Here is a 27,942-nt window from a genome sequence, read left to right as displayed (position 1 = left end):
CAGGTAGTAAGGTTATTGCCACTGGCAATTATCCTAGAGCATAAAGGACCAAGCAGGCTGAGATCTTGGTACCACAAATTATTTTTCAGACCTCTAGTCTGATCGAATGTACTCTTGAGAGAGGAAGAGAAGCCATCACTAACTGTGCGTTGAAAACTGCTGCAATGAATTCTAAACTTGGAGTTGGTTGTGAGAGAGACTTGTTGTAATTTATGATTATCCCCAGATGAGAGCAAATCTGGAGTACCTGGTTTCTTGCCCACATCAGATGCCAGGTCGGGGCGGTAATGAGCCAGTCATCTAGATATGGAAACACCCAGAATCCATGCAGTCTCAAATGAGCTGCTACTACTGCCATATATTTGGTGAATACCCTGGGGGCTGTGATGAGGCCAAAGGGCAGAGCTCTGAACTGGTAGGGACTGGTCCCCAGCCAAAAGCGTAAGTAAATACCTTCTGGAACTTCTGTTCATCTTTATGTGATAGTGCACATCCTGAAGGTCTATTGAGCACATCCAGTCCCCTTTGCCCAGAAAAGGGAGAATGGACTGAACCGTGACCATCTGAACCTGTGTGTATTGAATTGACTTGCTCATGTTTTTGAGTTCCAGGATTGGTCTCCAGTCCCCTGCTTTCTTTGGCACTAAAAAGAATCGTAAGTTCTGGATAATAGGGTTCCTATCACATAGTCAAACTTCTACAAGTTTGAACCACATATGGTCGAGATCATATCTTCGAACTTGTACAAGTTCGAGCGTTTAAACGGAAATCTCCATAAGGGGAAGTTTCTGTTCATTTCAATGTGGTCCAAACTCGGATTTGATATACTTAAGTAGCGGGGGGGGGGGGCAGCCCCCCTCGTGGGGGGTGCAGGGGGCCTTGCGCTCCTGCTTACAACAGTTTATTTTGTTTTTACTTTTTTTTTTTTTTAAAATCACTAGTCGAAGTTTTGTAACTTTGAATGGAGTGGTTCGAACATTCCGTGTTGGAAGTTATAAAACTTCGACTATGTGATACAGACCCAGATTCTATCTGGTCTGGTAAGACCTCTTGGGTGACTTTTTTCCTACCAGCTTCTGTATGTGAATTCCTGCTTCTTTTCTCTGACTGGGTGGAACATCGGGAATTTTTCATGGGGTTGGAGGTGGAAGGGAAGAGAGTATTATATAACCTCTGGAAATGATCCTCTGCACCCAAGTATCTCTTATGTCTAGCCAGGCTCTCTGGTGCAGGGACCGTCAATCCCAGAATGCCTCCGGGGTGGATAATTAGGCCTCCTTTCAGAAGCACTGGTAGGGTATGTCTGAAAAAGACTCTCTTGATCCTCTTTGCTGGCTCCTCTGCTGCAGGGGCAGCATCGACCATTAGAGTTCCCCCTCTGCCCCTAGGGAACTTTTTCCACGTGTGTCCTGGAAAGGACCCTGGGACTTCCTGAACCACATCTTACGACCACCTCATTGATTCTGTGAAAAGGATCTTTGAGGGATCAAAAAACATATGCCCACTGCAGAGGAAATCTTTCCATCATTCTCACACCTGGATAATGTGTCTTACACTTTGGGGCCAAACAATGAAGTGCCGTCAAAGGGAGCATTGACGAACACGAGATGCACTTATCTAGCCAAACTGGAGGTAAAGCTCTCTCCAATCAAGACTGAACTTGACAGTCAAGAGGAGAAGGTAAACACTTGCACCACACTCATCACATAGTCTCACTAAATCTACACCACCAAAATCCACACATAGAAATACAAAAACATTTGCGGAGGCTCTCAATAATAATCTGCTCAAGCAACAGAGACCTCCAAAGCAGAAATGCAAGCAAACTCCACCCCCCAACACAACCCAAATGACACACAGCCCGCAGACTCAGTGTGCCACTCAACCACAGCCAATAAGGCAAAACAACATACCCAACACACTAGTCATAGGCGACTCTATAGTCAGGCACACTGATGTCCCACTCACCAGGCTAAACAAGGAGAAGGTTACTGTCAGCTGCCTGTCGGGTGCCAGGATCCGCCACATTACCCACGCACTCAGGTCACTCCACAACAAGTACAAATATGACTCTGTCATTGTCCTTGTTGGTATGAACGACCTGAGACATACGTCCCTGGACTACACGAAAAGAGACATGGAAGAGCTCTCCAATCTTGTAGCCCAGGCAGGTATGACCCTAGCCCTGAGTAGCATTCTGCCATCACCCAAAATGATGCCGCAGTACAAGGACAAAATAATTGACTTCAACAATTGCCTAAGCTTCTGGTGCCATTCTAAAGGGATCCAGTATCTGTCTGCCTGGGATGACATGGTCGACAGACCACGATGCTTTGCCAGAGATGGCCTGCACCTCTCACCCCTGGGATTCCGGATACTGGCTAAGGTTCTTGCCGCCCCTATAGTGCCTTTTTTAGGCAAGGTTCAAATGACAAATTCACCACTGTAACAGGAACAAGCAAGCAAAAACTGAGGGTGATGCTACTCAATGCCAGAAGTCTAAATCTCAAAATGCACTCACTCGAGGCACTCCTTAAAATGGAGAACATTGATATCTGTGCAGTGACTGAGACCTGGTTCAAGGCTCCAGACAGCACCCCTGCACTACCAGGCTATAACTCATACCACACTTTTCGGCCATGTAACCTGGACCGGAACACCAAAGGTGGAGGTGTATCCATATTAATTAAGGATATCCACACCTCCAGGCTAGTTGCTCAGCATAATGCAGCCGAGGTTATCCAAGTGCAACTAACTCTGGGCAAAACTGCAATCCAAGTTGTAGCTTGCTACAGATCACCCACCATGCCCCAGGATTCCCACTCCTCTTTTCTTGATGTACTGGAAAATATTAGGGTTCAACCAAACACCCTAATAATGGGCGATTTCAACTACCCCACCATTAACTGAGAAAACTACTCATGTACCAACTCCTTCACTCAACGCTTTCTGGAATTCATAAACTCCAATGCCCTGGATCAACTTATCCACACCCCCACCAGGGGCAACAATATCCTAGATCTAGTCATTACCAATATGAGTGACCGGTGTTCCACACCTGAAGTCAATGCCTCACTGGTCCGATCCGACCATAAGCTAATTAGCCTAGATATCCACATCCTGCCTCCACCCCCCATTAAGGAAACCATGGTAAAAATGTCTCCAAAGCCAACTTCATGCTTCTTAAGACAGAAGTGGTGAACTTCATGACACCCATGCAGATGGACAACACAGTTACAACTACTGAATCCTACACAATTGCACTTCATAAGTACTTACATGAGTGCATGGATCGTGCTATCCCAAATAGAACCAAGACGCTATCCTCCAAAAAAAGGAAGCCAATCTGGTGGTCCCCTAACATAAACAAACTGCACAACAGAAGGAAGAAACTGTTGCAAAAGAGAGTAAAATCCCACGTGTGGAGGAGCTCCCTGGTCAGCCTCAGTAAGAAGCTGCGATCCCTGATAAAATCCTCCAAAGCTAGTTACGAAAACAAAATCGCCACTGATTCTAAAGACAACCACAAAGCATTCTATAGCTATGTCAAGAATCTCAATGGCAACACTCAGATCTGCTCTGAGATACAGCACAATGGCACTAAATATACAGACCCAACTGATATTGCCAACATCCTGGCAGATAGGTTCAGTGCTAACTTTACCCCCCTCTCACCCCCTAAACAGCCCATCTCTATACTGGAAGAATGCAAAGTTCCTGTAATCATGGCTGCACAGGTAAAAACCATACTCTCCAAAGCCAAGAACACAGCATCCATGGGACCAGACAACATCCCAGGCTGCATTCTACACGAACTACAGAACGAACTGGTACCCCACCTAAGTACCATGTTCAATCATAGCCTCACCTCAGGCTTTGTGCCTGCTGAATGGCACACAGCAACGGTTATCCCACTCCACAAGGGGGGAGCCACCACGGACCCCGGGAACTACCGCCCCATTAGCCTGATGAGACTGGTCTGCAAGGCCATGGAACATACCATCATGGAACTTATAAACAAACACATTGGTAATTTCCAAACTCTGGATCCCACCCAGTTCGGGTTTGTAAAGGGCAGATCATGTCTCCTAAACCTGACAGACTTCTTTGAAGCAGTCACCAAAGCCGCAGACAAGGGTAAGGTGGTTCACACAGCCTATCTAGATCTTGCCAAGGCTTTTGACACCATCCCCCCACTCTGGAATTATAGATAAACTCACTAAACTAGGTATAAATCCCTATGTCACAAGATGGGTTGCCAACTGGCTCACTGACAGAACCCACACTGTGAAAGTAGCAGACTCCAAATCCGACTTCAGACCAGTGACAAGTGGAGTACCACTGGGTTCAGTCCTGGGTCCTCTCCTGTTTGGTATCTACTTCTCTGAAGTACAGGCTAACACAGAAGGTCTTTGGCTAATGAAGTTCGCAGATGACTGCAAACTAGGAGCCATAATTGAAACTCCTAACGATGTGGACATCCTACAAAAGGGCCTCACTGAGACAGATGCCTGGTGTCAAAGCCATGGCCTCAAGCTCAGTGCCAAAAAGTGCACTGTCATCCCCTTTGGTAAAAACTCTGTACTCATGAACTACAAAACAGGCGGTAGTATACTTAACACCGAAAGTGTGATAAGAGACCTTGGGACACAGGTGGACAGTAGTCTCTCCTTTGATAATCACATCGCCACAGTAGTCAGGAAATCCTTCTATGTGGCACACCTCATCACAAAAGGTTCCTCATTAAAAAAAAAAAAAAAAAAAAAAAGAGGTCATTGTTCCCCTCTACTCATCACTCATTAGACCCATTATAGAGTACAATGCCCCTTTTGGTATGTACCTCACAAGACATCTACAACAACTGGAAAGGCCGCAGAAATACCGCACAAAGAGGATTACCGGCCTCAAACAGATGCCCTACGCAGACCGTCTCAAAGAACTCCAGCTTTACTCTGTCGCATATCACCTACTCAGAGGTGATCTCTGCCTAACATACAAAGCTATGTCAAACCCAGAGCTGTTGGACATGCTCCACTTAAAGAAATCCCAATCCCTCTGAGCTACACGCTCTAGGGACCTAAACCTTGTCACCACAATAAACAGAACATGCCAGAAGGATAGATTCCTGTCCCAGAGACTTCCCATAGTATGGAATAAACTACCTATCTATATCAAACAAAGCTCCTCATTAGCACTCCAAGAAAAATCTTGATGATTGGATGGGAAATAGGAAATTCACCCCGGGGATCACCTCTGTGGCTCTGCTTGACAGTGGCACAGGAAAATAATTTTCTTGGGTGGCAAAAGCCAGGGTACCTTTTTGGCTGGGCTTGTACAGGCCCCAGGGCCGATAGCCTAGTACCTACCTATGAACCTATGAGCAAGGGCTTGAAAGATTCATAAGAGCATCCAGGCATGCCTCCTAATGGAAATGTTTGAACCCACTGTCTTTGAGGTACCTTCAGCTATATGCAAAATGAGCCTCATGGATGAACTCAAAATAAACTGGTGGCTGGCCAACTAAAGCCGCAGATGATTAGGCCTCTGCAGAAATAGTTCCTGAAATGGAAGATGAAAGTTCCTTTATCAGATCCCTTTGTAGCCTCATAAAATGTGCCAAATAGTTCAGCAACCTAAGGGCAAAGGTCACTGAAGCATAGACATGCTTACCAAAACTGCCCATCAACCTAGACTCCCTGTTAGGAGGATGAACCGAGGAACTCTGTTTGGCAAGTTCCTTCTTGGTGGCCACCACCATGACCATGGCATCCACAGGCACCCTTTAGTCCAAAATTCCTTACCCAAGAGGCCAGATAGGATTCTAGCTTCACCTTTGGGGGTCGGTTCAATTCTGTCAGGCTCCTTCAATGCCCACCAAGAGACCAAATCAATGAGCTTGTCGGTGGGCTGAGTAACTCAGGAGGTAGATGGGCCAGCTATGAATGCCTCCAGAAATACAGCAACTCTCCACCTGAGGAGTCAGTAAGTCCAACCACCTCTCTGTTTCAGGATCTCAGGAATGTCTCCAAATGAGATGTCTTCTGGAGGTGATCATGGAGACCCTTTCCCCTTCATCAAAGTCCGTATCCTCGGTGTCTGACTATTATGGACAGTCTAAGTGCCTCCTCTTACATTTCCTCTTCCTAGGGACCTCCTCAGTGGGGTATTCTGGGAAGGTGTCGAAAAAGACTAATACACTGCTGGGTAGTCTGGAGGTCTCGAGCTGGCTGATCCTATGGTGTTGAATGAAGAGGCTCTAAGCACAGACACATCTGGGAGGTGGATTGGAAATCTGAGAGGGTTGGAACTGTCAGTCCCATCAAAGCAGAAAAAACCCTCTTCACAACCTCGAAGTCCGATCATCCTGGACAGAGAGAGAGAGAGAGGACCTCAGAGCAGAGAAGGAAGGCTTCTGGACCACTGCCCTGTGCCACACTGAAAGCAGAGGAGGAGTGGTCGAAGGATGGGCTACCTGACCTGAACTGGTAGGTGTCAATAACACACCCATCTGGATCTGTGCAGAGAGAACTTTCCTCATCATCCTATCCACAGCCTTTTTGGTCAAACTCCTAGATGAAAGAGATGATGCCAGGGAAGGGGATTTTGCAAGGCATCTCTCTATGAAAGGGGAAGGCATCCTAGAAAGCACAGTGCTAGGCAAAATTATAAGATCCTTAGCAGTAGATTCTGAGATTTTTTTTAGTCTGATCTGAGGATGCTGATTCTGATGACCTCTTTCTTTCAGATATGAGGGGAAAGAGTTATGAGGCCTCCTCGAAACTGATTTGGAACTTTTCCTTGAAGGCTTGAAAGATGGAGCCAAAGAAGTTGAAAGAGCAAGAGATTTGGACTCCTCAGTCTTTTGCTTGGGGGATTCAGCCCCTGCAATAGCCTCTCCAAAGAATGAAGGCGACATAGCTTTTAATATTAATTTATTTTTTTTATTCACAAGTGCCCATTAATTAAAATTCCAGCAGACATTGCAGTCTTCCTGAAGGTGTTGCAGGCCTAAGCAATAGACAAAGAGACTGTGGGCATCCGAGATAGGTAACTTATGTCCACACTTGGAACACTTTTTAAAACCCGAAGGTCCCTTCTCAACCATTCTAATGGCATAAACAGGCAGAAGAAGAATTTTTTTAAGAAATAGAAAAAGTAAACAGGGTACAGCGATTACCAAAAATGGTAACGCAAAGTACATTATTATGTAGAGGGAAGAAAAAAAATATACCAACAATGGTAATAAAAGATATTCTAATAGTGCAAGGGTAAGAGACAACAGAAAAAGTAACTATAAGAAAAAATGCACTTATCTGAAATACTAAATGATGAAACTCAAAAGCTATGGCAACCACGTCTTTTGTGAAAAGCGGCAAATGAGATCTAAGGTGAAAAAAGTACAGTTTTGTACCTACCATAAATGTAGATGTCCGAACTGGATAGCATCTGCAGTCATAACAAGTGGGTTGTCCCTGCAGTCGGCCGGATTCCAAAGTGCTGATGTCGCACTCCACCCGACGTCATCTCTGTTGGTCTAAAGCATCAGCATTTCCTCAGTGTTTCTTGCCCCAGATGCCAGTAGCCCTCTTGCAGGGTAAAATTTGGATAGATGCCAATGTTTCCAAATAGATAGAGGTAAACACAACAATAAGCATATATGTACATATATACAAACAAATACACCATAAAAGACTCCCCCCCAACAGCTAGCTATTAGGAGGGTAAACACCCTAGGAGTACCACAGAGGGGAAGGAGGGTGACTGCAGATGCTATCCAGTTCGGACATCTACATTTATGGTAGGTACAAAACTGTACTATGTCCTTCATGGATGCATCTGCAGAATACCATAGCCAACTAAGGGAGGAGGATAAAGGTAGATTATGGTGTGTTTAGGATCCCTTGCAGAACAGCAGTGGCAAACCCTGCTCGGGATCTGGAATAAAGAGGCAAATTATAATGCTTGGCAAATGTATGCACGGAGGTCCAAGTAGCCGCCTCAATAATGTCTTTGGTTGCCACTCCTCAAGAAGGCTGTGGTAGTGGCTGGAGTGAGGTCTTATGTTCTGTGGAATTGGTTTTCCATGGAAGGAGTAACAGTATCGTATGCAATTTCCTATCCATTTGGAGATTGTCTGTTTGGAAATAGCTTTTCCTTCCCTTCCTGTTGCATAGGCTACAAAAGTTGGTCAGTCTTTCTGCTATTTTTGTTCTGTCCATGTACATCCAAGGTATGCAGTATTCTTTCCCTCTGTTTTGTGGGTTGGGAAAGAAGGTAGGTAGGTGGATTGCCTGGTTTAAAGATACTCTGGATACCACCTTAGGCATAAATGTAGGATTAGTCCTCAAGGACACTCTATCTTGGTGGAAGATTAGGAAGGGTTGCACTGCCATTAAGGCCTGTAGTTCTGAAACCCTCCTTGCTGAAGTAATTGCCAGTAGGAAAGCAATTTTCCATGACAGGTCTTGTAGGTCTGCTGTTGCTGCTGGTTCAAGGGTGCTAGTGTCAACTTTTCTAGCACAAAGTTTAAGTCCCAAGCTGGTAATGGTGGTTTCCTTGGAGGTTTTACATTCTTGATTCCTCTGAGGAACTGCCAAACAGGTGGATCAAAGCTGTATTCTGCTGAAATAGCTGATGCATGTATCTTGATGGAGGAGTAGGACAGGCCTGAATGAAGAAGTTCGCCAGATACTCCAGAATGTTAGGCATATCTATGTTTGACACATCTTTTCCTCTTCGTACTCCAAATGACAAACCTTTTCCATTTTCCAGCATAGTTCTTTCTTGTTGAAGGTCAGAATAATGTCTTTAACTCTTTGGGAAAGTTCTGGATTAGCTGCTGCTATGTGATGTTCCATGCAGTCAGTTGCAGCGTTTTAGGTTTGGATGTATGATGCTGTAGTTGTTCTGAGTTAACATCAAAGGCATCACATGTTGTTCGAGACATGCTCTTCAGTAGTGGGTACCAGTGTTGTCTTGGCCAGTTTGGGGCTATCAGGATTATCCTTGGACGTTCTTCCTTGATTTTTAGTAGTACCTTGTGTATCAAGGGAAGAGGTGGGAATGCATATGCTGTTAGGCCTTTCCAGTTGAAGGAGAGTGAGTCCACTTTCCATGCTAGTGGGTGGAATGTGCTTGTGCAGAATTTTTGAGCTGGTGATTGAGAGGTGATGCGAATAGGTCTATCTGTGGCATTCCCCATTTCTTTGAGATGGTCTTGAAGATGTCCGGTGCAGCTTCCATTCGTGGGCATCCGGTGGTTCTGCTTAGTATGTCTGCTAGAGTATTGTCTTTCCCGGTACAAATATTGCCTGTAACTGAATGTTGTAGCTGAGAGCCAGGGTCCACAGCTCCAAGGTCATTCTGCATAGGGGTATGAATGAGTGCCCCCCTGTTTGTTGATGTACCACATGACTGTGGTGTTGTCTGTCCTTATCATCAACTGGCCCTCTTTGAGGAATGGTTTGAACTTTTGGATTGCCAGTTTTACTGCCAGCATTTCTTTTAGATTGATGTGCAGGTGAAGTTGATCCTGTGTCCACAATCCTTGCACGCATTTGTCCAGCATGTGGGCCCCATCCTAGGTCTGAAGCGCCTGTTGTGATGGTCTGGCTTGGTTGACATCTGCGAAGGGCAGGCCTGGGTTTGACTGGCACGCCTGAGCCCACCATAGGAACTCCTGTTTTAAGCATGGAATTAGTGGGATTTCTGTTTCTAGACTGTGTCTGTGTTGGGACCATAAATTCTTTAGGTACCACTGTAGTTTCCTCATATGTAGTCTGGCAAATGGGACCAAGATTATGCATGATGCCATGAAGCCCAAGGCCTGTAGAAATTTTCTTGCTGTTAACTTGTTCAGTTTTGTTAGTGCCAAGAAGTAAAGAGGAAGTTCTTTTGTTTCTGTAGTCAGGAATGCCATTTGTTGTACTGTGTCCAATTCAGCGCAAGAATGTCCTTGTCTGGGATGGTATCAGCCTTGACTTTTGTAAATTGACTGTGTATCCCAGTCCTTGTAGCAAGTAAATGACCCTTTGTAAATCTGTTGTCAGCTTGCTTTTGTTGTCCCCTTGTAGCAGGCAGTCGTCCAGGTATGGGTAAATTTGAATTCCTGTAGTCTGCAATGGGCGATTACTGATGCCAGGCATTTTGTGAATACTCTAGATAAGCCAAAGGGCAATGCTGAGAATTGATAGTGCTCTGATCCTGCAAGAAATCTGAGGTATCTTCTGCAGATTGGTCGAATGGGGACGTGCAGGTATGCCTCCTTGAGATCTAGAGTTACCAGCCAAGACTCCTTGCCCAGCATGGGAAGAAGTTGCTGTAGGGTCAGCATTTTGAATTTTGGGACAATGATGTATGTATTTAAGGTGGACAGATCGAGAATTGGTCTCCAACTTTTTCCTTTCTTGGAACTAGGAATAGTCTGGAGTAGAACCCCTTTCCTTGTTCTGCTGTTGGCACTCTTTCCACAGCTCTCATGTTTGCTAACTCCATTATCTGGTGTAGAGCCTCTGTTTTTTGATTTGGAGGTAGATTTGGCATTCCTCTTTGACTGGTAAAGTGTGGAAGTGAAACCGTAACCTTGATCTATGGTTTGTAAAATCCACTTGTCTTTTGTTATGTAGTGCCAGTTCTTTGAAAATAAGGTTAGCGAGGAGCTGCTATTTGTTCCCTGGTGATTAAGTCACTGTGGTTGTGCTGATGTAGTGGCAGTGGCTGTGTCTGTGCCTCTGTTGTTACCTTGCCACTGTCGTCCTCTGTAGGCACCTCCTCTGGGTTGGTTTCTGCCTCTGGAACGTCTATTTCTGCCCCTTTGAAATTTTGTGGAGTCAGGAAAGGACCAATTTTTGGCAGGCCAGTTCCTGCTAAACCTTGGGGTTGAACCTGCAAGAAATCTTTAACAGTTTGAACAGATTTTGCCTTTTCTTCCATTTTCTTCATAACCTGCTGGGCAGGTGTACCAAACAAACTTGTCTTGTCCATAGGAACATCTAGCAACTTAGCTTTAACATGATCCAAGCTTGTTCCTTTAGCCATGCATGCCTTCTTATCACTGTGCCTGTCATGGCTGATCTAAATGAAGCCTCCAGTGCATCATAGCCACATTTTAAGGAATGGTTGCTAACCTGTTGTATGTTATTTACCATCTCTAATACATATTTCTTATCAAGAGATTCATCAGTAGTTAGTTTTTAGTTAACTGATCAAGCATAAACTCTTGGTATTGTATCATGTGAAACTGACAGTTTAAAGCTCTAGCTGAGAGAGTAGCTGAAGTGTAGACCTTTTTACCCCATCTGTCTAGTGACCTTGCTTCCCTTTCAGAAGGAATAGGGTTTTAGCTGTGGTCGGCTACTGCCTTGGGACCCTGGGATATAGTTTCTGGGTCTGCAAGTGGGGCCTTGTAAAGGTGGTGATGAGTATCTGGCACCCTGTAAAATCTGTCTGGTTTGGCAGGGGCTGGGGTAAAGAATCTGGGCGAGCAAACATCATTGAAAGCATCATCCACCACAGAGAGAACAGGAGGTATAGCTAAGGGCCTGTGCTGTGGGAGGTGCAGAAAGGTCCTAAGTCTTTTCTGGAGTCTGAAAAATCCTGTTGCTGCCATTGGAACTGTTCTCGCATGGCATGCAAGGTTTCCCCAAAGGAGAATTCTTCTGGTGGGGAAGCAGCTGGAATGGATTCTTCAGCATCAGAATCTTCAAAATTGGAGAAGGGAGCCTCAGGCTGGTCAGTTATGTCTGATTCATCAGAATCATCAGAAGACACTGGCTCAGGGGGCTCTGCCCTAGGTCTCTTCTCTGGGGCTGAGAGGCCCTGTCTGGGTGAGATTGAGATCCTCTAATTAAAGAAATTAAATCTTCTGCCAAAGAAAGCATTTGAGAACTAGAAGAGGGCCTGGATGAGGGGTTTTAACAGGCACTGATTTAGTAGTTTTGGCTGCTTTAGCCCTGGCAAAGGCCTTAATGGACATGGCTGCTGGAGGCCTAGCAGCACCACGTGCTGGGGTAGAGACGTCCAAGGGGATGGTGTCTGATAAATCAACCACCGTAGTGGGTAAAATTTCTGAGGTCGATTCAAGAATTGTAGCAGGGGCCTCAGTTGTAAGAATAGGTTCAGCTGTACTTTGAGCAGTTTTCTCGGTTTCTTGCCGTGGTTTCGGCCGAAACCTCGGTCTTTATCTTTAAGATTGGGTAGTCGGAGGATCCGCGGCATAATAAAATCAGTACCAAAACTGTTCTGCGGTTGAAAGAGGCACAGGCCGAACAGGCTGCGGGCTGGGCCTAAACAAGGCAGACAGTAAGAGTGGAAATCTTTATGAGGTATTTGTTTCCCACAGGTTAAACAATTGTTAACTTTTTCTGACATCGGCTGAGGCAAGAAAGAGTCCCCAACGGGTACTTAGCTTTAGAAGTCTTGGTAGTATTCGGTAGAAGTAATCTCTGGATCCGACCGACCGGCACTTGCGAACAGCTTCTGCTTCGGCCGCCGGCAAGAAAGACTGAGGAAAATGGCGTCGGCTGATGCTTTTATACCCGAAGACCAACAGAGATGACGTCGGGTGGAGTGCGACATCAGCCGAAGCCAGACCCGGACTTTGGAATCCGGCCGACTGCAGGGCTGCCTGACGACAGGACAACCCACTTGTTATGACTGCAGATGCATCCATGAAGGACATCTGCATATTTTGCAAGTGTATTAATGTTGTCAACAGTATCTGAAAAGGAATTATTGGAAATATTTTTTTTTTCTTATTTATGTGGGGTTCTAGACTGAATCCAGTAAAAAGGGGAATTCTGTATGTAAAAAAAGGAAGAAGGAAGAGGTTTAGGGTTAACTCAGTGTGTGTGTGTTGCTTCACTAAAGTGTTAAAGTGGATAAATGACACAAAGATTAGCTGTAAAAATGTTCAAATGTAAGTATGACAAACTTTGGGATACAGTAAAAACAAGTAAGAGAGAAAAAGAAGGTATAAGTGAAGAAATGAAATGTTATCAAGAAAAATATTAATGTGGAAAATAAACATTGATGAGAAAAAGTCTGGTATAAGAATATAACAATACAATATAAATCGTGCGATAAAAGTAGAATGCCAAGAGTTTTTGTGGAGACTAGGAATAAATAAATTACCAGTAAAAAGAAAAATGTCATAAAAAAAGCAAAGTGAAAGAATATGCCTATATCGTGGGGAAGAGGAAACTACTAAACATGTGTTTTTAAAATGTAAGAGAGTAGTGAAATTATGGGAAAAATTAATCAAAGAAAATTTCTTTGAAGATATTAAAAAAGTAAGTAAGATAAATATGGACATGATTAAGTATGGCTATTACAAGAACAGAAGTAAAGAATATGTTAAAAGAATAGATACAAAATAATTGTATGTTATATGCTTTAAATGGAGTCAAAGGATAAATGAAATTACATTCAATGAAAAATGGATTTTGGTGGTGATATTGAGTAAAATCACATGGTGGTTATGGAAAAAGCAGTGGGAGTCCAATAAGAATAACAACTTGACATAGTAAAGCATGAATGTATAATAAGTTAAAAAAGGAGGAGGATGAAGAACTGCAATTTTTGTAAATATTTTGTAAACAATGTTTTCTTTGTAGGAATAAAGGACCCCTGCTCTTTTTGATAGGGATTCTTTCACACCCACCTGAGCTACTACCAACTCAAACAGATGAAGCCTTGCTTTAACATCTCATACAAACGATGACATTCTCAGGAGTACAGCAACTCCCTAATGTTGCAAATGACTTCTCCACTACATTTCTTCTAAGATCTACAAATGTTCTGTCAACAGACCACCATTAAAACCATGCTGATGAATCTCAGCATAAAAGGGGATGACTAAGTAGGCAGTCCAGTGTCTATAGCTGTGACCATGATGATGCAGCTGTTGTGTCAAAGGTATGGCTGTTTGGGAGCAACTCCATTTGAAACCCTGTATTAAGGAACTTTCTGAACATCCCTCTCATCCAAGCCAGGGAAAGTGGAACGTTTTACCTTGGCTTACTGTACCAGGGGAAAATCAGAAGTAATGCACGTGAGACGGATAACTAACCATTTTCAAAGCACAGGGGCATAAAAAAATTAGCTTGCTATATCTTTCTGCTTAACCTGCAGATGTAATCAAGACTTAAATTAGGAACTTTCTTGACAACAATGGCTGCCAGTGCAGACATCGAGACAAATGCTGAAACTGCAGACTTTGAACAGAAGTCAGATCTAGAAGCCTTACACCTTGAGTATGTAGTGGAATATCATATAACTCCTTTAGTGGGTCTCTGTGCTAGTCTTCCATGTCTAAGAAGTACTGGAAGACAATGAAGGCCTCAGGCTTGTCTCTACAATGAGATTAAACAATGGTGGTTACAATACCACCACTTATATGCTTTAGTTCCAAAGTTAGCAACAGTGGCAGTTCAGCAGCCTGATCTCATGACTGCAGGTACATATGGATAATCAATTTTTTCAGTCATCAAACATGGAAGACAATCAAAAGCATGCTGGAAGTATATCCATACACTGTGGAAAGCAAGAATGAACTAAATATTAACAGGGTGTGCACATTTCTTAACACTAGAGCAAGAATGTCATGTGTGAGCTTAAGGGAGAAAAGACACAGTTGAGTATGAACACTGAAAATATTAAGGACTACATGACAAGGCAAGGACAGAACTACCCAAGTCTTACAGGGCTCTACTTTAGATGGTCATGTTCCAGCTGTTTGCATGCTAAATGATAACATCTGGACAGTCATTTGTTGATCTGAATCTGGGCACACATACCCCCCTTCATGTTGCTGTAACCTTCATAGGTTCACAGGCAGATACTAGGCTATCGGCCCTAGGGCCTATAGAAGCCCAGCCAAAAAAGTACCCTGGCTTTTGTCACCCAAGAAAATTATTTTCCTGTGCCACTGTCGAGCAATCAAACCTCACTGATTTTATACATACAGATAAGGGGCACAGGGGCCACTAGCCCTGGCAAAAATGTCTTACTGTTTTGTCCATTTCCTGCTTGTTTTGCATATTACTGGTTAACTGGGCAACAAGTAGTGGCTATACAAGATTAAATGTTTTGCAAAACCTTCCACTGCAGAAGGCCCCATATATAAGATTCTGAAACTACACAGAGATGCAAACATTCTGTTTGACAATCAAGGACAGCATGACATCCATGCAGCTCCGCTGGATATTCGGGGATGGTTTTGTCATCAGCAAAACTCACCAGAAAACTTAGAGAGGAATGCAAACTCACTCTGCAGATCAGTTATGGAAAGAAGAAAATCTGACATTATGTGAATACTTTTGTTTTAAACATCAGAAAGAAAAGCAAGGGAAGGGTCCTATGCTGGGAGGGAGACAGGGCAGAAAGGCTGAACAGTGAAGTGACCCAGGATATATACATACATATTTATATATATATATATATATATATATAAAGGACAAAACACGCAAAAATTTAGGTTATTTACCAAAGTGATGTGCCGGCTGTTACAGTGAACTTTGGCTGTAAAGTTTGCTTCTTGTTACATTATCATGGGAGCCTGAAGAAAGATGGAGCAGAGGGACACATTGTTAAACCTTTTTGCCGGAGGGTGTGGAGGCACAGTTGGTGCCATCGTTACCTGCCCACTTGAAGTGATTAAGACAAGGCTGCAGTCTTCAGGTGTCATTTCATGCCTTCTACATGCCTCAAGTGCAACTTGGCACAATCAGTGGTGGAAGTGTGGTCAGACCAACAGCAGTGCCTCCAGGACTCCTCCAGGTTTTAAAGTCCATCTTGGAAAAGGAAGGCCAAGATCACTGTTTAGAGGACTGGGTCCAAACCTGGTTGGAGTTGCTCCATCAAGGGCTATTTACTTTGTATTTTATTCCAAAGCAAAGGAGATATTCAACGACACATTTGTAGCAAACAGTAATCCTGTTCATGTGTGTTCTGCAGGGTTTGCAGCCTTTATCACCAACTCTCTGATGAACCCTATCTGGATAGTAAAAACACGAATGCAGCTGAAAAAAAGTGCAAGAGGTACAAAACGAATTAATGCAATCCAGTGTGCTAAACATGTATACAAGACAGAAGGCATCTGAGGATTTTATAGAGGTCTCACAGCCTCGTATGCTGGAATTTCTGAATCTATGATCTGCTTTGTTATTTATGAGACTCTGAAGACGCACCTAGCTGGTCTGAGGTTGTCTTCATCTTCTGGTCCTGTGCACGAAAAAGGTACTACTGACTTTATAGCACTGATATTCGCTTCTGCAGTTTCAAAGGGCTGTGCTTCCTGTATTGCATATCCACATGAGGTTATAAGGACAAGACTAAGAGAATAAGGAAGTCCTCAGACATATAGCCAGTGTGCCAGAAGATCCTCTGATGGATATTTTTAGCAGATCGGTAGCTACTGTAAAAGTGCCAAACGACTGGTACCTTGTACAACAGGAAGAGAGAAAAAATCCATTTAACTACAGGCTTGCACAAGATAAAGGGAACATCACACAGAGCACACTGTGGGGAAGGATACTGGCCTTTCTATAGGACAACAGTCTCTGGCATAGCAAACGGGTTCACATTCAGAAAGAGCCATTAGTCCAACTTGGTCCAGTTTTACAACTCACTTAGATTTGAAATTCACAGGAGAGGTAGGAAAATGCCAGTAGATGCAAGTCTATCTGGGCATGGACCAAGATGAGGAAAGTACAGTTGTACAAGAACTTACCATAGCAGTAGATATCTTACTGAAACGTTTGCACTACTCCTGAAATGTGGGCTATCACCACTGATATCCGGGCAGGGTACCAAAGCTTTACATTCCCCTAGGTCATATGTCCAACTCATGACCTCAGCTCGTATGCGCTGGGGTATACAGACAAACTATCAAGCATGGATCCTCAGACTATCTCCAAGCTGCCAGCCTGATGACTACTGACAGAGGAGAATGGTCAGTTAGGAGGGGTGTTGTTCAAAAAGGAAAGAAATCTTCCTCATTCCCATGCTACAGAGGGGAAATAAAGGCTGAAATAAGATGGGACAGAGGGGGTGGAGGGTGGGATGGAATACTACAACAGTGATTAGTAGGACATCTACTGTCATGGCAAGTTCTTACACAGCTGTACTATGTCCTGACTGAAATCACTGTTGCAATATTCCTGACATACAGGTGATTCTCAAAGCTGAAGGAGGAAAGAAGAGGGGCTGAATATTGGAGAAGAGTTATCCAAGCAGCCTGGACAGAGATGACCAAGCAAAAGATGCCCTGGACCTGGAGAAAGTAACAATTTTGTAAAGTCTGGTAAAGGTGTGTACAGAGGACAAAATGGCAGCCTCCAATATAGACCTGGAATCTATTCTTTGTAAAATGCTCCTGAGTAAGCCACTGCTCTAGTGGAATGTGCTTTAGGGCAGGAAGGCAAAGTTTTACCATACTGGGAGTAGCAGAAAGACAGTCTTAAAAACCCAAACACGAATACTTTGAATACTGACTGGCCCAGCTTAGGACTTATAAATAATACAAACGGACGGTCAATCTTTCTACAGGATTTACCTTTGTCCAGATAAAATCTGAGTTGCCAGGGAGTGTCTAAAGAATTTGAGATTCTTTCCACCTGTTTTGTGGCTTGGGAAAGAAAGTGGGAGGTGAACAGTCTGATTGAGGGATAGCTCATTCACTACCTATGGCATGACAGATGGATTAGCCCTGAGAGTCATCCTGTTCTTGTAAAAAATAAGAAAAGGGGAATGGCCATAAGAGCCTGTAACTCAGAAACCCAGGTGAAAGCCAAAAGGAGGATGGTTTTGCAAGTACAGATTTTAGAGAACTGGAGGATTCTGGTTCAAAGGGAGAAAGTGCAAGCTTTTCTAGCACAAAATTACGATCCCAAGAAGAACAGGTGGGTGTCCTTGGTGGGTTAAGGTGCAAGACTCCCCTGAAGAAGAGCTTGACCTCCGCCTTACCCATACATGGACGGCTAAGAGGGAGACATGGACTGACACAGCTGGCAGATGAGCTTTTACAGAAGAGCAGGCCAAATCTGATCAAAGTAGTTCACAGAGATACAGTAATACACTAGGGACTTGAGATAAGAGTAGATCCTGACTATGTTTGATGCACAAATAGGAAAACAGATTTAATTTGGCAGTGTAAGATTTTTAGTAGTGGGTCTCCTGGGCTCCTGTAGGACTTGAGCCATCTCTTCATAGAAGTGTCTTTGAGGAATTAAAATCCTATCATCCAAATGGTCAGGTTGATAAATGGATGGTGTGGGTGGAGCAGTAGTCCATTTTGCTAAGTTGCCAAGTCCAGCTGAATAGGAATTCTCCTATAATTTACCTTTGTCTCATGAAATACCAGGGAAAGTCAATGGTGGAGTTCAGGTGCTTGAGAAGAATTTTTGGAAGAAAAGGCAGAGGAGGAAAAGCATACAGCAACTTCCCTGTCCACTGGAAGGAAAGAGAGTCTGTCCTAGCTGAGGGAAAAGGGTCACTGGTACAGAACCTGGGAGCTGATGGTTGGTTGGTGATGGAAAACCTCTCTGTTAAAAGTCCATTCGTGGGGGGTCCTCCAGGGAGCAACTTAAGCAGTCTGCTACCACACTGTTCTGAGAAGAGATGTGTGGCTGTGATCCTGATGTTCATTTGGGTTGCCAAGTTCCCATGCCTCTTGAGCTAACTTGTACAGTTTGTAAGACCTGGTGCCTCCCTGTTAAGGTACCACCTAACTGTGGTGTTGTCTGTGTACACTAAAATGGTCCAGGTTTTCAAAGGTGGGCACAAATCTGAACAGCTTGCAGAAGAGCCCTCATTTTCTTCAGACTGATATGGTACTTCAGGAACTGAGGTTGCCATTTCCACTGTACTTGGTGAAACCCTGTTTATGCCCCCTACATCTCATCTGAGGAGTCTGTATGAACCTGTTAAAGAACAGGAAATGGTGTGAATGGCAGTCCTGGGTTTTGGATGACCTGTCCCTTATGCCACAGAAGTTTCTTTCTGAGACGAGGGAGAAGGGGACTCAGGTTGTCCAAGGGGTAACAGTGCTAGAATCACGCATATTTCAGGTACTAATAGATTTTCCTCATATGTCTGGACAGGGGGAGCAGAGGCATTGTGGCTGCCATGAATCCCAAAACCCTTAGCATCTCCCTGGCTGAGCAATGGGTTGTGGGGAGATATTTTGAAAATAACTGGACAGACCAAATCTTCTCCTGGGGAAATAAGGCCTGCATTCTTTGTGTCCAATCTGTAGCCTAGAAAAAATTGTGCTATGTAGTGACCTCATGGGATTTTTTTTTTTATAGTTTATACAAAAACCCACACCTGTCAGAAGACAAAGGATGAAATACAGACACTGAAGGAGAATTTCTGGATCAAAAGGTCACCCAATTAGGAGACATTTGGATTCCCTGAGTGTAACAGAAAGCTACTATTGGAGCTAGACACTTAGTGAACACTCTTGGAGCTGTGGAAAGCCCAAAAGGCAAGGCAGTAAACTGAAATGAGAGAATCCAGAGGAAAATCTAAGTAATCATCAAGGATAAATGGGTATGTGTAAATAGGCTTCCTTCAGATCTAGTGGCACAAAGTCTGCAGGAAGATGAAAGTCAGAAGTGTGAGAAAAGAGATCATTCTGAAAGATGGTACCTTCAATAATTGTTTAGAAGGGACAATTCTAGGATAGGCCTCAACTGCCCTTCTTTCCTTGAAACTAGAAAAATCCCGGAGTAAGACTCTTTTCATGAAGTCTTTTGGACTTGCTCGATGGTGCCCTGATTCATGAGGTCCAGAATAATGGGGACCAGATGGGGAATTTGATTTTGCAGAGGTTGCGGTAAGCCTTTCTGGGAGGATTATTTTCTCAAAACATGGAATAACTATCTTTGATGATGGGAGGGAACAACTTGTCTGTGGTAATCGCTTCCCACCTGGCCAGGGACAGTATCAGTCTTTGGGAAAGAGGAGTAATGGGAGTGAGGACTAGGGGAAGGGTACTGAAGTGACAGTCATAGATATTTGCTTCCAAAGTGAGGCCTCCAAGGGGGCTCCATATGTTTTTATTCAGAGCACCTTTGCTTAGAGGTTTTAATTTGTTTCTGAGCTGTGCCAGGATCCCTTCTAATGAAGGGGGTTGACTTAACTGGGTAGTTCCCTATGATATCTAAGAAATGAGAAGCACAGCATCTAGTTGCAATCTTTCATGGCCTTAACATGGCTTTGGAGAGTTTTGAACAGGCTAGCCACCTGATGACCAAACATTAAGCATTTGTCCAACAGACTCTCTAGAATTTTAGATTTGAAATCCTCAGGTATAGGTTGCCTGCATAACCATGCATATCTGTGAATGACAAATCCAGTGGCAGCAGCCCTACAAGAAGCATCCACAGCATTGTAAGTGCACTTAATGCTGTGTTTAGCTATTTGAGTGGCCTGCCATAGTAAACTCTGCGTGTCATGCTTAGACTTTGCTGTAGGAGGGTCCAGTAGAACTTTTTTTTAAGAAATGCAGGACACAGATCAAGTACTTTGTCATTTAAGTCTAGTAGTTAATTGCTCTAATGGCAAGGGCAGCAAAGATGCAAACCTTCTTTCCCCCTCAGTCTGTAGCCCTGCTATCTAAGTCAGTTGGTAGGACATGGCACTGGCACTAGGCAGAAGCTTAAACAGTTTATCTGAATACAGAGATATTGCACAGGGGTCTGCCACTGGATTCTTGTAGAAATATTTTAGTTCATCAAGCACCTTGCAAAATCTGTCTGGTTTCTTAGGAGCTGGTGGTTGAGAATCAGGTGCAGAAGAGGTGGACTGGAAGGTGTCCTGAAAAGCCTCAAGGACAGGAGGGAATAGATAAAGGGGCAGGGGCAAGAGTGTGTAATACTTTTCTGAACATTAGAGATCTGTGTGGATTGCCATTCAAAGTGTTTCATCATGTTCTGTACAGTCTCCCCAAAAGAAGCTTCCCCAACAAGGGAATCTGGTGAGAGGGAGTCATTTTTGTCTGAGCAGATTTTGCCCTGGAGAATGTAGCTGAGAGGAACAGTCCAGACAAGGGTCAGAGTTGCAGTATTGCAGTCCATCAGAAGAGGAGGAAACTGGGGTAGATTTTTGAGGAGTAGGCTATGGTTGTGGAAACCCAAAGAAAGGAGGGCTCAAAGACCTAATACCTTTGAACAATCCATGTGAGAAGTCTGGCCACTCCTTTTCCCTAGCTGCTGAGGGAGAGGCTAAATTCCTAGTTTTATGTTTTTTTCATTTAAGGAGTGACATCTACATGGATGACATGCGGAGGTTCAGAATCCTGTCTAACTTCTATCAGACAGCCTGTGATCTCTTCCCTAATTACAATTTGAGGGACCATCCTGAATTCTTACAGAAATTACACAATGCAATTCCTTGGACATATCAGCACTCTGCTAGGCCTCAGGAGAGATACCGGCATCTGACGGGGTCTCAGCAGTGGGCAAAAGAGAAATAGCTTGATGTACAGCAGGTTCTGCAACCTCAATGGATATGCTGGAGTCAAAGATGTTGGGACTGTGAATATGTCTGAGGTCTCTTTTTTTTAGGAGCAGAAGGATGTCAGAGGATGTGGAAACAAGTATTTAAAACGCTGGGTTTCTAGAAAGGTGTTGAGAGTGAAAAGCTTCAAACTAAGGATCTTGGGAATAAACAATTGGCAAACTAAGCAAGATCTGTGATAGCGTTCTGGGCCTAGGCAAAAAAAGACACTTGGGATGCAAGTCCTTGTATGGCAATCTACCTTCCGCACTTGTACTTACCCCTCCTAGCTAACATCTAAAACTTTCAACAAAATATCCTAAGATAAAAAGGAAAGTTCTCCACAGTGGATCACTTACTGGGGTGAATAATCGAAGCAAAGGTACTAATGACCATAGCAAACAGTCCAACAGATGCACAACCCACGTTTAGGCTGGTGGCGAGATAGTCTGAGGTTCCACACTTCTATGTATATCTATATACCCAAACACATGCAAGATGAGGTCATGCATCAGACATATGACCTAGGGAAGGTAAAGCTTTGGTACCCTGGCAGGGCATCAGCGGCAATAACCCATATGTCAGGAATACTGCAACACAGACATCAGTCAAGACACCTGGTTATCTGCATCTGCATGACTGACTGGCATGATAACAGTGGGTTATGGTGAGACAGGCAGAGTCAGGCACTAGAACTGTGACTAAAAAGCAATACAAGAGTTTGTTCTAGGTTTAGTCCACTTTAGTGCATTTCAAATACATCTGAGGGAATTAAGAATAGGGTCAAACTCTTTACAGATGACACAAAACAGGTGCAGCAGTGGTTGATCAGAGAAGAGTCTACCAAATAACTTGGAAAGGTTGAACAAGTGGGCAGAAGGGTAGCAACTGAGGTTCAGTGCAAACTAATAATTACTGTACTTGGGTTAAAACAATTCTGGTGTAAAACATTTGCTGGGACAGTAGTGGAACTGATAGTAAAAGAACAAAAAAGGATCTGAAAGTTTTAATTACACCTGGCTTAAATTACCAGGAACATACAGAGGACAGCGGCAGCAGCAAGCAGAATGCTGTAGTGTATCCCTAGTGTGATAAATTCCAGAAGCAGATGTAATGCTCCCACTTTACAGAGCCTTGGTCAGAGCACACCACAAAGTAATGTGTGAAGTTTGAGAAGCCATGCAAGGAAAGAGACATCAAGAGCTGGAAGGAACACCTTGGAAAGTTACCAGAATTATCCTTGGGATGGAAGAGAAGGAATACATCTAGCAGCTAGAAGAGCTAGAGCTCTTCTCACACAAGACAGGCAGACTATGGGAAACAATACTGGATTCTCCAAAAATGTTTATCACACAGAGGGTTGTAGATCTATACAATATGTGGTAAAAATGGAATCCACACAGGCATTCAAGAAGGCATGGGAGAGGACGAAAATGTGTAGGAGAAACTGATGATGTGGAGGTAGAAATATTTACTGCTCCTTAGCCAATTAGTCCAGTCTGATGCTTTGTGTCTTCAGGGGCTTTAGCACACCACACCTGCCCTGTCAACAACTGTTTCAGTAAGTTGTTGCAAACCCACATTACTTCAGTAATACCATCTATTCCTCTTAGTCACTGCTGCCTCCTCCTTTTCCCTTCAATCATTCCAAGAATAAAGGACTTCTCTGGCGAATTCCTGTCCTCGTTATTTAGCCAAAGTATCTCAGTTATACCTCTGCTATCAGAATTTGTGATGAACAGCCTGGATTTATTCCTTTTAATATACTGACTGATTTGATCTTCCTGCAATCCAAAGAATTCATAAATGTTTTCACAAACACCATGGTTTAAAGAGCACCGATTTTTTAGTGTACAGCATTACTTACAGACAAACTCTCACAGCTATACATTACTACTGGGAAAACCATAGCTGCGACTGTGCAGGCCTTTGCCAACCCCCCCCCCCCCCCCCCCGATTCAAACAGCTTCTAATTTCATGGCTGCAATCAACATATGATGAGACCTCTGACTCCAGGAAAATGAAGTATGTCACTTCCTCCACTTCTACCCCATCTGTTTTGTAAAGAACTGATGCAGATAGACAACATAATTTTATTGATTCGATACTGAATAACACAACAACATTTGCACTTTCACCATCAACAGCAGATTCTTCAGCTGTTACTCAATTTCAACCAGAATGGTAACATTTGCAATTGCGGGTTAACATCCATCCTGGCAATTATGATTATAGCAGCTGATTCAATTAACCAGGCATTTTGTAAGATATATTCCCTGTATAAACGGAATAAGCAAAGCAACATAAACAGACTACATTTGATTTACAGCAGCAAGAGACTTTTAGCCAATGTAATGCAATTTTTATGCAATCTTTACACCATCCAGATTCCAAATAGATCATTCTGAAATTCTTCTGTTCCTGTTAACCAGACATTTTACTTGGCAACTGTGAACCCTCTATAAACAAAAATGTGACAGATAATTATAAACACCTTACTACAAAAGTGGGAAAAGCTTGGCAATTCAGCACCTACAAGAGAAAAATCATGGCTTGTATGATAATTCTGTAAAGCTTAACCAAACACCTGAAAATTCTGCACTGACAACTTGACAAAGATACTAGAAAGGATTTGTTGATAAGATCATCAGTGTAGAAAATATAAGAAAAATACATAGCTCTTACTGAAGTCAATAAAATTTTGTTTTCTAATTACAATACTGTCTTTAGCAAATAAGTGAAACAAAAAAAAAAAGTTTGCTTCATGAAGAAGTCAGTACCATCAGCAAAATGAAAACACCTACCTGGAATTCAAAAAATCCAGACTTCAGAGCTTCCTTGAACATCATCTTTTCATAATGCTGGTCTGTCTTGATTATTCCACAACTGAGTTCACTTGAAAAGGAACACAAACTACATTACTATCCTCAAATGTAGTAGGTATTGTGTTTTCAATCACTTCACAAAACGACTTTAGTAATTGGCAAATCAGTGATGGATTTACAACAGCTTTTCATTTAATAAGGGTAGCATATTCTGAACCATCCCAACTACCAGTGGGCAGACAACAGACAGACTTTCAGACAGATTATACTCTCACTTCTTTTGAGCTAAGCACAGCCTGAGGTGGACAATGCAACTTGTGATCCTAAAACTAAGTATCACAGCTAAGTACATTTTCTTCTCCCACAGATATAATGACTAGAGGTATTTTATCTGTTAGACCTCAATCAAATGATGTATATGTTCTTGATGAAATACCATGAATTGTAACTGCAATCTCTAGAACTGAGACTATAAAAGTGAATACCGGGAATATATATGTGAAGCTTGTGATTTGCAGAATCTTGCAAAATCCTACTCTAAGGTATAAGGAACATGGGTTTAGAATATATAACAGCAGAGGTGGGGTGCACTGTTCCTATATTTGAGGTACAGGAGGAAGAGCTCCGCTTTTAAAAATGTGTTAATGGTATTAAAAGCAATTTTCAAATTCACTAAATTGTGTCTAAAATCTAACTTATTTTACAAAAGTTGTAAGACTCAGTTATGGGCATCATACATCTGAGAGGGAGATGGACAATTTGCAAACTCACTGAAAAGTGACAGTCCAGCTATATATACAAAGCTGCCACCCCTTCACAGAACAGGGCATGAACAGATTGCGAAAGTATTGCGTTACTTTTAACAGAAAAAAAATTATGCGACGTGGCAACAACAAAGATGGTTTGCTTGGTTTCTAACCTGCCAAAGGTACCTTGGGACAAAGAAAAAAGCGATTCACCCAAAGTAAAGCAGTAGTCACAGAAGGTCACACACACCTCCTCACATCCAAAGTCTGAAGAGGTCTTTTCTGTTAGTTCTACCTGGAAAACACATCCACATATTAATATCCTTGCTTAAGGAGAAGTCTAAAATCAAAACTGCAAAAATGGTGCAGTGTAATTAGTAGAAACCAAGAACTATGCAGAAAAAAATGGCACTGAGGATCCAAAATGGTAAAAATCCAAGAAATTTAAAAAGATTGAGCATTTTCATCGCTCTATGGAGACTTCATCAGAATAATCATGAAACCAACCACCAGTTGTTTTATACTACACTTCCAGCATTTCCACTGGATAATTGAAAACTCTGATTCATTGTTTAAAATTTTTAAAAATACAGATTGTTAAATAAACCTACAATGTTGCATGCATATGTGTTTTTATTACCCAGTGAATAAAACTTACTTTACTTAAAAAATAGATAAAATAAATTTATTTTATTTATTTTTATTTTACATTTGTTGACCGGGATAGTCCGACTGGATGCATGTCCATTTTCAGCGGAGGCCCGGGGAGAAAATTATAACTTTTCAGCCTTCATATTCAAAACTGGTGCTATAGAAACACATTCATTAAGCCCTGGGGGAAGAGAAAGTACAGTTGTGTACACTTACCATAAATGTAGATGTTCAAGTGTATTCACTGTTGCAGTCATTACATTTGGGTAATCCTGCTGGCAGGTTGCCCTCAGTCGGCCTGAATTCCAAAGTCCTGGGTCCTGCATCGGCTGCTGTCGCCCCTTCCCTGACGTCAGGTCGTCAGGGGTATAAAAGATGTGGCAGACGCCATTTTCTTTCATTTTTCTTGTCCCAGATGTCAGGTGCCCCCTTAAAAGGTAGCCAAAATTTATATACATATAAATACATGTACCAATATAAACTTTACCTTCATCTACAAGCAAATACACCACATAGGTTGCATAAATTGGAGAAGGAAAGATAGGTTCCATGAGAAGAAGACGGGGATGGCAGGTGGGTAACCTGGACTGCAACAGTGAATACATTTGAACATCTACATTTATGGTAAGTGTACACAACTGTACTATGTTCTTCGTGTTTCACTGTTGCAGTCATTACATTTGGGTAGAGTCCCAAAGCTATGGATGGGAGGCTGGAGCTAAACAGCATTAGGAGCGACTATGAGGCCCTGCAGAACTGCAGTGGCAAAGCCTGCCCTGGATTTAGAGTAGAGTGGCAGATGATAGTGCTTTGTAAAGGTGTGCACTGAACTCCAAGTAGCAGCCTCTAAAATGTCCTTGGTTGGTACTCACCTGAGAAAGGCTGCTGAAGTGGCTGAGGCTCTGGTTGAATGTGGCCTAATGCCCTTAGGCTCTGGCTTGCCATGATGTAAGTAGCAGAAACAAATGCAGTGGCCTATCCAATTTGAAATAGTCTGCTTTGAGATAGCCTTTCCTTGTGATCCTGCAGCATATGCCACTAGTAATTGTTCTGTCTTTCTGAAAACTATGGTTCTGTCCAAGTAGAATCAAAGCTGTATGTGTACATCCAAAGAATGCAGAATTCTCTCCCCCCTTGTTCTGTGGATTTGGATAAAAAGTTAACAGATGAATAGTTTGGTTAAGAACCACACTGGACACCACCTTAGGCATAAATGTTGGGTTTGTCCTCAGAGAGACCCTGTCTGGATAAAAAAAATGATAAAAGGTTCCACAGCCATGAGTGCCTGAAGCTCTGAAACTCATCTAGCAGAAGTTATTGCTAGGAGCAGAGCTGTTTTCCAAGATAAAAACTTTATATCAGCAGTAGCAGCCGGCTCAAAAGGAGGCAGGGTGAGTTTTTCCAAGACATAGTTGAGGTCCCATGCAGGCATTGGTGATGATCTTGCAGGCCTTAAATTTTTGGCTCCTCTGAGGTGCTGTTTTAGCAAGGGATGAGAAAATATTGGTGGCTCTGTATTGTAATGAGCCGAGATGGCAGAGGCATGAATTTTAATAGATGAAAAAGATAGACCTTTGTCCAGCATCTCAGTTAAGTATTGCAAAATCTGAGGAATATTTTGCACAGCTGTATCTGTTCCTTGTGCCTGGTTCCAAACACAGAATCTCTTCCATTTTCCAGCATAAGATTTCCTAGTACTAGGCCTTCTGGCTTCCAAAATGACATCCAACACAGCTTTACTGAGCGGTGTGTTTTGTATGACTACATTATCCGTCATGCTGCCAGGTTTAAAGTCCTGAGTTGGCTGAGCAGGCTCTGATTGTTTTGCTGAGACAGTAGATGAGGTATCTGAGGTAAGGTCCACGCTGGGCATTGAGACAAGCTCTTTAGTATTGGATACCAGTACTAGCGGGGCCACTCTGGGGCAATCAGTATCATCTTTGGCTTCTCCTGTCTGACCTTTAGGAGTACCTTGGGGAGGAGAGGCAGAGGGGGAAATGCATATACTGATAGGTTTTTCCAGTTGAAAGATAGGGCGTTCACTTTCCATGCTTGTCTGTGATAAGTCCTTGTGCAGAATCTTTTTAGTTGGTAGTTGTGAGGGGAGGCAAATAGATCTATGCCGGGCATCCCCATTTCCTTGTTATCATGCTGAAGACTTGTGGATCCAGGTGCCACTCGTGGGGATCCATGAGTTTCTGCTTAGTTCGTCTGCCAAA

General features: G+C 43.0%; 1 protein-coding gene and 1 pseudogene across 1 annotated transcript in view; one reads left to right on the top strand and one right to left on the bottom strand.

The window, feature by feature from the left end:
* LARS1 (leucyl-tRNA synthetase 1) overlaps window positions 1-27,942 on the bottom strand; it is a 1,303,086-nt gene that overhangs the window by 278,041 nt on the left and 997,103 nt on the right. The window contains exon 24 of the mRNA XM_044064023.1: window positions 24,306-24,396. Within this exon, the coding sequence (XP_043919958.1) occupies window positions 24,306-24,396 (91 nt within the window). The remainder of the gene's footprint in view (window positions 1-24,305; window positions 24,397-27,942) is intronic.
* LOC122795719 lies at window positions 15,567-16,343 on the top strand (annotated as a pseudogene).

Source organism: Protopterus annectens, chromosome 2.part2 (assembly GCF_019279795.1).
Source record: "Protopterus annectens isolate FY-2018-M chromosome 2.part2, PAN1.0, whole genome shotgun sequence".
NCBI lineage: Eukaryota > Metazoa > Chordata > Ceratodontiformes > Protopteridae > Protopterus > Protopterus annectens.
Note: the sequence above shows the minus strand (reverse complement) of the source record. Positions and strands in the feature narration are given on the sequence as shown.